This window comes from Podarcis vaucheri (assembly GCF_965113315.1).
Source record: "Podarcis vaucheri genome assembly, chromosome: 8".
Lineage (NCBI taxonomy): Eukaryota > Metazoa > Chordata > Lepidosauria > Squamata > Lacertidae > Podarcis > Podarcis vaucheri.
Genome location: NC_138766.1, coordinates 26,988,188 through 26,999,020, shown reverse-complemented (window position 1 = coordinate 26,999,020; position 10,833 = coordinate 26,988,188). Strand labels below are relative to the sequence as shown.

Genomic DNA, 10,833 nt, shown 5'->3' with positions numbered 1-10,833 from the left:
GGGGATTGAACAAATTCCTATGCCCCACAAATAACCAAGAGATACATTTTAAAATCAAAGGACACATTCTACTCGTGTAAAAACACGCTGATTCCTGGACCGCCCACAGGCCGGATTGAGAAGGCGACTGGGGCGGATCTGGCCTCCGGGCCTTAGTTTGCCTATCCATGGATTAGTACGTCTGTAAAAGCAGTGTCTTTGTGAAATGAGACTAACCGACGACAACTTTGGCTGTTTGTTATACTCAATTTGTTTGAGTATAACAAACAAATTTAAAGAGCAAGATAGGATGCAAGAGAAGACAAGGGGCACCATGATACACAAAGATTGAACAGATTACCCAAATTAATTCATATCCAGCTTTGGAGCAACACCCCTTTTTTTATAAAAAAAAACACCTCTATTAAATCAGATATACATTGCATAGTTTTACTACAATGGCTTCATTTTAAGTAGCGTGTCACAATGTAATAAACCAAAAGCTAGCTAATGACAGGCAGCAAATGGATACAAGAAAAGCCACGTCTCTTATAAATCAGTTTCTGAAAAACCTGGTGCCCAGTAATGATTCTTCTTTCTCTCCCTCTCAAAAAAGCAAAGGAACAAAGAGTGTTTTTTGAGGAGCAGCTCTAAGGGCCTTTGGTTCATCTATTTATTTTACTTTTCATGGAGAAGCAAATCTGCCCAAGAAAAGTATACTTTTTGTTGGGTTGTGGCGGATAAAAAATAGGAAGGGGTGGTCAGCGTTGAAATCCTCTTCCATAGGCAAACTACATAGCATTATCATACCAGCAGTTGCTGCTGCTGCTTCTGTTCCTTCTTCATTCACTTCTACAAATGACTTGTGAACAATTTTGGACACATGGAGGTCCCGGGCTCCTGACATTCCAGACAAATCTGCCTTTCCGCTGTCAAAGACATCCAGCACTCCCAATTCTGCCAAGGGAGTTTTAAGATCATAGGTCTCCTCCAGCTTAAATTTCGGCAGATGCACCCTAACTTCAGAGTTGCTGTACATTTTTCCTGGGTGTGTCCACTCTTCGAGCTTTCCTAAGGTGAGCTGCTTCTCTAGCTAGAATTTAAAGAGAGAGAGGATGAATTTAATAATAATAATAATAATAATAATAATAATAATAATAATAATAATAATAATAATTTATTATTTATACCCGGCTCATCTGGCCGGGCCTCCCCAGCCACTCTGGGCGGCTTCCAACAAAATAGTAAAATACAGTAATGCATCAAACATTAAAAGCTTCCCTAAACAGGGCTGCCTTCAGATGTCTTCTAATCGCAGCTCAAATATATCTACGTCATGTACAGTAACAACAACAACAACAACAGCAGCAGTGCTTATATAGAAAGTCAGAATGGAAAGCTAGGGAGTGTCTGTGGAGAACAGAGAAATAAATATTCAAGAAGGGTATCCCAACTTTAACTTCGTTTATCTCCACCACAGAATGGTACCAGGACTTGAAAGAGACGGTTTGCTACCCAAGACCTTGGAGACTAACTATCTGTTGGAAGAGATAATATGATACTCAATGCAGCATTGGTCCGATAAAAGGAAAGCTTGTCTGTAGAACAGCTCCTGCTTTAATGGGGATTCGTGTATGAAAAAAATGACATTAGCAAGTGTAAGACACACAGAGAGTTTTATAAAATCTAAAATTCCACACGGAAATACTCCCAAAAGCATTTAGCCACTCCTGTGTACTCAGTGGTCTTTAGAAACTGTGGAACGGTAGGAAAATTGTGTCAAAGCAACGTATTGAAGGCATTTATTTTGAAGCAAAGTCCAACTTGTCGCTATCTGATTTCAAGTCTGCAAATGAATCGATCTGCAGATAATTCAGAGCACGTGCTGAAGAAGCCAGACGCTCTGCTTTGCTTTTCTCTGGGGCTACGAGGAGAGCTTCCGATACATCTACATCCTCCCAGCAACACAGCCTTTGATCCTGAAAAGTAAAATGTTCCTACAAAAGAGAGGATTGCTGCAAGGCTGCTTCATGTCTTATCCAAGAATACTCCTTCGACAATCAACTGGATAGCTCAGTTGGTTAGAGTGCCGTGCTGATAACGCCAAGGTTGCAGGTTTGGGACATCTGCATGTTCCTGCATTTCAGGGGGGTTGGACTAGATGACCCCAGAGTCCCCTCCAACTCTACAGTTCTATGAAGACTCAGCTGTAATAATCAATAATAGTAATAATATAGTTCAAAAATTCTGATCTCAATTTCACATGCATATACCATGAGCACTGCTACTACAGGTTGTCGTTTTTTTAAAAAAAATTATTGGTAATGTGCCATTTGAAAAAATTATTATAGAGAAAGAAAGGGAGAAATCAGAATTACCTGTTCCAGGCCAGTGGAGTTATCCTCAATGTCATCAGGCAGCAGGATTATCATGCTAAATTTGTCCCCTTTGTAAGGAAGTTCCAGCACACGGCATTTACACTCAGGGATATATCCCAAAGGAAGCTTCTTTTTCAGAAACATCATCTTCACCGTCTTCTTTTCCTTCTGGGTAGTTTTTAAAAAAGGCACAACTATGAGCACGCAAAAACATATTGCAGGTAAAAGAGTATGTTTAGACACCTAAGAGTTGGTGCAAAGAAAAAGGTTCTTTCCAAAACTATGTTAACAGTTGTGCTGAGGGTCCTACTCAGAAGAAAGCTAGATTTGGGTCAATTGGGACTTACTCCTAGGGCTAAGTGTGCAAAGGATGCAACCATTCACACTGTAATCCAGGCCTAATCCGGTCAGTTTAATCCGGCCCCTGTGGCAGTTTATTTCCTGCGGGGTAAAATCCTAAAAAAACCTCAACAACTTCAATCCTAAAACATGTCAACAACTTTGGTTGGCCCCCACAGCCCTTCACTTCATCAAATCTGGCCCTCTTTGAAAAAAAATTGGACACCGCTGTAATCAGTTCATGGCACACTCAATATTGCTTTTTGTCATCTAAAGGCAAAGATAATCAAGCAAGCGAATTACTAAAACCAATTTTGTTCTTTTCAGCTGTTCTTCTTCAAGCACTGAAGCTGGCCAATGGAAACTGAAGTCCAATAAAAGCTCAGTAAAATATTTTAAAATGAAAATATTGGTTCAAATTTAATAGTTTCCATTCAGAGAACACACTGGGTTGAATCCACAGGTGTCCTACCACGTTTGGGGTTTTTTACTCCCAGTCATGCACAAATAACATTTAAGTGTTTTAGAGCTGCTAAAAGTATTAGCAAGTTGACTATCACCCTTAAACCTAAATTTTGGGTAGCATCCGACTAAAGCATTCTCTCAGTGTAAGGATTTCCCTCCTCTCCTCGCACACCCCATACCCTCCCCAGATGTGCTCCAAAACCCCTATAACAAATTTAGGGGATACATGGGAGGGGAGGACAAGTGGGGAAGTCCTGCTGCACAAAACAGAAATCCTTGCACTGATGGGAAGTGCTACTCAGCACTACTTTGGATACAACTCTTTATAAGACGGTCGCGGGTGGCGCTGTGGGTTAAACCACAGAGCCTAGGGCTTGCCTATCGGAAGGTTGGTAGTTCGAATCCCCGCGACAGGGTGAGCTCCCGTTGCTCAGTCCCTGCTCCTGCCAACCCAGCAGTTCGAAAGTACGTCAAAGTGCAAGTAGATAAATAGGTACCACTCCAGCGGGAAGGTAAACGGCGTTTCCGTGCACTGCTCTGGTTCGCCAGAAGCGGCTTAGTCATGCTGGCCACATGACCCAGAAGCTGTACGCCGGCTCCCTCGGCCAATAAAGCGAGATGAGCGCCACAAGCCCAGAGTCGGTCACGACTGGACCTAATGGTCAGGGGCCCCTTTACCTTTTTAATAACAGGACAGTGGAATGTATGGAATATAGGCCTTTTGTTACCTTACTGAGTCTAAAAGGGAGTTCCTCAGTGTCCTCCTCTTGAAATTTCTCTGCCCAGCTGCCTTTGAAGTAGATGGCATTTACCAAAACAAGTTTGGTCAGTTCATTCAGTGAGCCTTCGGATAACAAGTCACGTATTTTACCTGGAAATTGAAGTTACAGAACAAATGAGCTCTGTAAGAATCAAGACATTGGTTCAGACATGACAGGAGGCTGTGGATAACTGTGGCTCAGTGGCTTGTTTTGCTGCTTTTGTTAAGCAAGCGTGTGAATATGCCTGAAACTCATGCATATCCTGGGCTTATTAAGTCAAGATCTGACTGGAGACAAGGTAGGGCCAAAACGAAGGAAGGAAGGAAGGAAGGAAGGAAGGAAGGAAGGAAGGAAGGAAGGAAACCCCGATAGTCCTTCCTAATCATTTTTTAAAGAAACTGAGGTAGTTCAGTCAGTAAAGCATGAGACACTTAGATCAGGGTTGTGATCTACAGGTCCCTGTTGTTCCTTTCAACTTTATGATTCTATGATTCTCTAAGTTGAGAGTTTTCCAGGCACCATTCACCTTCTGTATGATTCTCAACCCACTGGTTAATTTGCTTTCGTGCATCATCTGAAGCATTGAGAAAATCCACTGTGGCCAACTCAGCTCCATACATCTTCTGGGTGCTAGCCAAGAAATCCTGGAGAAATCACAGAAGACAGATATCAATGTATAAGAGGGAGGGGGGTATCACCCATCTGCGGACTATAAATTGGTCTTGCCATTCCTGGCTGGGGGTGACAGTTACTTTTGTTGGCATCGTTCATCAATCTATTGAAAGAATGCCAGTTATCTCATAATGCACCAATTAGTAAAAACACTCAATTCCCAGTTTAGGGAAGTTTTAAACATTTGATGGTTTACCCAGCCAGATGGGTGGAGTATAAATCATCATAATCATCATTTTTTATTTGTATGCCGCCTTTCCACAGTTAAAAAAACAATGTTCAAGGCGGCTTACAGCATGACAAGATTTACATAATTACAAAAGTCACAAACAATAAATAAACCACATCAACTAAATACACAACCAAATGGGAAACAATTACCATCAAAATCTGAAACTAAGAATACAGCATTAATATCAGTTTAAAATGACATAAGTAAAAAATAACAGCAATTTAAACAAAACAAAAACAAAATGGAGCCCTCTCTGCCCAGCAGCAGCGGCGGCAGCAGTCCTTTATAGCAATGTTCCCCAACCCTGGGCCTCCAGCTGTTTTTGGACTACAATTCCCATCATCCTTGACCACGGGCCTTGCTAGCGAGGGATGATGGGAGTTGTAGTCCAAAAACAGCTGGAGGCCCAAGGTTGGGGAACACTGCTTTATAGAGCCCGTCAGGCCCCGCCCTGGGCCAGGTGGTGAGTGGCAGGACTGGGGCCCTCAGGCGCTGAGCAGTAGTAGTAGTTTGGGTTTTTTCCTCATTCTGTGCGGACGTTCCTGTGGAAAAGTTCTACCTACTCTGCTTAACACAGAAGATACAATCCGAAAGCATTCTATAAAAGTTGTTTCAACACAAATGAATGTGATGTTGTAAACGAATTTGAATGTTTAGCTTTATCCAGGAATGTCAAACGCAATAAAGCTGGCAAAAAGAAAATACCCACAACCTACATGAGGCAGCGCTTCATTTGTGAGCTTGACATTTGTGGCTTTTAATGTTCTGATGCAGCAGTTTCATAGCATACCAATTCTCCCAAATGAAGAATTACAACCCCAACACGCCCAGTTCCACATCTAGGGAAATAAAAAGAAAATCTCCCGGCCAGCTAATTTTGCAGAGTTTCGTTTATATCCCAGCAATTAACTTACTTGCAAAAAAGCGTAGGTCTTTTCTCCAAAGAGCCTATTAGCAAGCTTCAATGTATAGGGTGCCCCGCTCTTGTTAATGTCAGTATTCAGTGCCTGGAATCTTGAGTGAAGGTCTTCCACGACATCAAAGTGAAATGTCTGCACAAGGGAAAAGAGAAGTCCTTATCACTAGGACCAATCAAATAAATCTCCCTGTGGAACACCCTCCCACCAGATGTCAAAGAGAACAACAACTACCAGACTTTTAGAAGACATCTGAAGGCAGATGCTTTTAATGTTTGATGTATTACAGTATTTTAATATTTTTAATAAATTACAGTAAAAGGTTTTAGGAAATGGAAGGAAAATAATTAGCTTTATTTCCCTGGTGTGTTACTATCATGATGGGGGGGAAACACCACTGCAATGAAATCATGGACTATAAACAGAAACATTCAAAATATATTCTGATGCATAATTAAATCGCAACAAAACTGCTCCTACTTTGTGGGATATTAAATGTAAAGTTCTTTGAATGGTTAGAAAAATGACCAGAAATCAAGATAAAACCTGAAAAGATTTTTGCTGACCTTTGAGAGTTGTGCGGCTGTGCTACCTTTAGCCCCCAAGGAAACCATGGCGATTGCAGCAGATATGCTAAGCGGTGAAAAAAAGATATTGCCTGTTTTGTTGGCTTCACTGAACTTTTGGAAGAGATCAAGGGCAAAATGTGTGTTTGCGTTAGCCAGCTTCTCCATGGTGGAATCTGAAAAGCATGAAAAGGAAAGAAATCCATGTCACTTATTACTTTTGACCAACACACACACACAATCTATACGCAGTCAGGAAAACAGGAACCTGACTTCGGCAGACGTGTCACAAAATAACAAATATAGTTATGGTCTCTCTCTGCCTCTGTCCACATCCTTTTTGTGATAGTAACGTGGGGCAGCAGCCTGGTATGTGCAAAAAGGGCTCTTTCCCCAAATTCTCTTCAAGTTAATAAACTTTCTAAAATCTCCCTGCAACCACCAAGTGCTAGATCCACATGACTGAGCTTTGGGAAGCTCAGCAACCTGTCTTGAGTCGCCTCTAAATGCACCTTCCAGGCGCACTGACATCACAGGTGAGCGGCAATTTAGGAAAGGAAGCTGCCTTGCAGGCTCCCTTCCAACTCTATGGTTCTAGGATTTTATTATCAGCCTGGCAGCCAGAGAAGAAGGAAGTTCTGTTTGTCTCATTCATGCCCAGAGGAAAAACTCCACCTGCTGGTTTTCTGTTAAAGTTAAACTCTGGACTCCTCCCTCTGCCAAACACAGAAACCTGAGCTTCCCAGCTCTTTCCCTGACAGTTTTTAAACAGCTGTATGATGGGGAAAAGATATCAACAGCAGGAGCTCTTCTCCATAAAATCTGCGGCATGCAGGATCTTAAAAACATTTTTAATATTTGATGATTTACTATGTGCTATAAACCGCCAGAGTGGGTGGGGAAAGTCAGATGGGCAGGGTAGAAATAATAAAATTATTATTAATAATAATAAATCTCTGCCTGCAGGTTTAATCACTAGTATATTCAGGCCATATGAAAGCCTCCAGTTCAGATCCACTACCAGCTAGTGTAGCCTGCAGAATGGGCATAGCCAGGGGGGAGCATTTGCCCCATCCCCTAAATCAAGTAAATAAATAAAAATACTTAAGTAGAAATCATGGAAAGGTTTTGACAGATTCCACACCCACCCCAGCACTTGGGGTCAAAAGAAGGTAATTTGAGTGACTGGGGAAACCCAGCCAGATGGGCAGGGTATTAATAATAATAATAATAATAATAATAATAATAATAAACAACTGTTGTTGAGACATTTCATTCCGAACCTGCTAGACAGAGCCAGACAGAGGGTGATGGCTGGTGGGTTTCCTAACCCCCCTCCAAACATAAATCCTGGCTATGTGTCTCTCTCTCCCCCCACCAATAAATAAATCCTGGCTACGCCCAAGGGCTGCTGTACTGAGTTTGAAGACTCAGGATAACGCAGTCGCCCATGTTCCTGGGGTTGGATGACCCCAGGGCAGAGGCGTCCAACTCTCAAGAAGCTGCGATCTACTCACAGAATTAAAAACTGGCAGTGATTTACCCCCTTTTGGATGGGTTCAGATCAAAGTTGTTGCGCTTTTAGGGAGGAAAGCCCCGTTTTTGTTGACCTGATTTTAGGCAGGAATTGGAAAAGGTCGCTCAGCGGAAGATCAATAAGGATCATGCGCGAATCATGCGCGAATGGACGACGGAGAGGGGGGGGGGCGCACGGCAGGATGCTCTTTTGCAAGCGCTAGGAAAAGGAGCCCACGATCTATCGCGACCAGTAGATCGCGATTGGCCTACTGGACATTCCTGCCCTAGGGGAATCCCCTTCCAATTCCACCATTCGACGAAACATCCCTCTGCCCCAAAGCGCAACTTCCACCCTGCCGACGAGCTTGTCTTTTCTGTTCCTCCTCCCTCCATCCCTTTCTTGGGAAATCCCAAGCCCCCGAGGATCGGGTGTCAGCAGCTCCGCCCAATGCATCCCTGCTTTTCTTCTGCAAGAGTTTTCCAAGTGCAGCTTTCCCGTCTTGCAGCGCCGAGAGGGGGCGAAATGTGGCAGCCGTCCAGGCTGTGCGCCCTTCGGAGCGCGCCGCGCCCCTCGAGGCAAAGACGCTGCGCTCCCTTCTCCTCCTGCCACGACTGGGCCAGAAATTGTGCTTTTTCTTACCTGGTGGGCGGCAAGACCCAGAGCCAAGTTTCCCGGGAGCGTCAGTCACCGTCGAGGGAGCCCCGCTCTACTGAAAGAGGCTGGAAGGCAGGGCGGAGGGAAGCGCCCCGGGCGGGTCGAAAGCTGCGAGGGGAGACTGAAAGCGGAGCAACGCCTTAGGCGCCGCCCTTCGACAGAGGGAACCCGGAGGGCGTTTGACAGGTGCGACGGTGCGGGAGACCAGAAAGAACCTTTCTCTTGATCAAGATGAGCAGGTGACAGCAAAGGTTGCAAGGTTTTTAGCTGGGGCAATCAGAATAAGATCCACTATTTGACTATGGTTTCAAAACCCTAAAAATGTATTTTATATAATTGACTTTTTATTTCTATTCTTTGTATATCGTATTGTTGTTTTATTGTTACGACCGATGGCTGACGCAAATAAAGATTCACCTGGTCGCATGGGCGTGCCGATTTTTTTTCCAACTTCCAGGTCCCCAAAATGAGGGGCCTTGGGAATTCGGAAGACCCTTTTTGGTTAAATTAATGTGATTTATTCCTGTATTGCAGAGGGTTGCGCTTGATGAGCCTTGCGGGGATCCCTTCAAACTACGATTCTATGAATTTAGTTTTGCTCGGTAAGGAAAATGTGTGTAAAATGGCATGGAAACCATTACAAATGATGGCCAAATCCTTGCAGTTATATTACATATTAGTATGATGAGTTATTCTTCTATATCAATACCGGACATTTCCAGAAGGCAAAATTAAAATTATTTTGTTTCCCGAAAGCTTCATCAAAGGCAGAATTGATTGCGGGGGTGGATTTCTGAATGGTGTTTTGTCTTGGATCTTAGGCAAGTCAAGATCGTGTGTTTTTTGGTGTTTTTGTAAACATAAAAAAGTTCAGTAACTTTGGGGCATGTCCAAAAAAACTCAAAAACCTTTGGGATGTCCTGGTTTTTACTTTTTGAAATATGGCAGCCCTACTCATCAGACGTAGGCATACCAAGCAAAAATAATAGATCTTAATTCCTCACACCCAAAAACATGTTTTCCAAGACCCCACGATGAAGAAATTTGCAAATATTATGTTCTGTCCCTAAAATGACACTCTAAATTGCCTGCAGGAATTAGGAGAAAAGTGCTGGAACTGAAGAGATGCGTTAATTGCGGGTGCAGGGGTTTGTATGTGTACTATTGCAAGGCTTAAAAGTTGGTGTTACTCTGCATTTTGCTTTTGGTACCAGGAGATTATTTGGAACAGAAGCCATGCCACCCTGTACGAGGGCACACCTTGTGAGAAACAGCGCGTCATTTTTAAACTTTTTGTCAGAGATCGTTAGGATTGTCTGACGACATGGTAAATTAAGATAAGGTTACCAGACGTCCCCGTTTCCCGGGGACAGTCGCCGGATTTACAAATCAGTCCGCTGACAAAATCCATTTAAGTTGAAAAGGGTCCCCGGATTCATTGAAAAAAATCTGGTAACCTTAAATCAAGACATACCATAGTTTGCACAATCACGTTCTGAATCAATTTCCGCCATTAACTATGACAATTGTGTAAAACACTGTGACACATGTCCAGTGCCAGATTAACCTATAAACTAAGCAAGTTATAGTTTAGGGCCCCACTCTCTTGCCCCCCCCCCCAAATCTGGATGTACATTTCCAAAATATAAAAAACAAATAAAATAAAACCTACCGGTACATACAGCAAGTGTTTTGTGTTGTGTAGGCTCCTATGATGTAAGTAATGGGTCCATAAATTACCATATAGCATATATTCAACACATAAAAACAGCGACAATTTGCTGACGACAAAATGACAGCTGGACATATAAACGGCCCCCTTACCTTCAGTAGCTTAGGGCCTCATCAAACCTAAATCCAGCCCTGCACAGGTCAGTGCCAGGGGTTTACCAGGTAAATACAGCCAGTGTTTTTCAGGAACAGAAATTCAGACACAGAAGGGGGAAAGTACAGCTCAAGTTTTGCTGATTACTGGTGGAATGCACTGACTCCCAATTCCTCCACTTACTATGCAGTATACAGGGCATTTTCCCACTCACAGCCACAACAGGGAATAGAATTACAGGTAGGTTAAAGTGGGTTGTTGCCTAACTTGATACCTTCAGCAAGGAGGAAGGGCTGGTCATCTAGTTTTCAGGTAGTAGTAAGCCTTTGACTGGCAAGGCATCACCAATGGAACAAACACACTGATCAGCCTGATGATAACTGAAAATGAGGCTTTGTAGAAGTAACATAAGTGAGGCTCATTATGTTACATCGTTCACTCTCAATTACTGCGGACTTTTTTAGAACTCCTTTTTCACTTTGAGCAATATCTCTTCCCCACTCACTTGCAAAAAAAATAAAAGGAA

General features: G+C 43.0%; 1 protein-coding gene and 1 long non-coding RNA gene across 3 annotated transcripts; one reads left to right on the top strand and one right to left on the bottom strand.

Moving 5' to 3' along the window:
- Positions 1-403: 403 nt before the first annotated feature.
- Positions 404-8,604, bottom strand: LOC309538720 (leukocyte elastase inhibitor-like). 2 transcript variants are annotated; one of them, XM_082234591.1, is made up of 7 exons: positions 8,468-8,604; positions 6,310-6,485; positions 5,741-5,878; positions 4,449-4,566; positions 3,890-4,032; positions 2,358-2,525; positions 404-1,072 (listed from the first exon to the last, which is right to left on the bottom strand). In XM_082234591.1, exons 2-7 carry the CDS (start codon positions 6,475-6,477, stop codon positions 665-667), a joined length of 1,143 nt encoding a protein of 380 aa, XP_082090717.1. In that variant the 5' UTR covers positions 6,478-6,485; positions 8,468-8,604; the 3' UTR covers positions 404-664. The 2 variants fall into 2 exon arrangements, with proteins under 2 accessions (XP_082090717.1, XP_082090718.1); XM_082234592.1 differs by lacking the exon at positions 8,468-8,604 and adding an exon at positions 8,138-8,229.
- A 46-nt stretch (positions 8,605-8,650) lies between these two features.
- On the top strand, positions 8,651-9,736 carry LOC309538983. Its single transcript, XR_014222576.1, has 3 exons — positions 8,651-8,721; positions 9,017-9,084; positions 9,697-9,736. It is a non-coding gene; the product is annotated as an uncharacterized lncRNA (long non-coding RNA).
- The last annotated feature ends 1,097 nt before the right edge of the window (positions 9,737-10,833 follow it).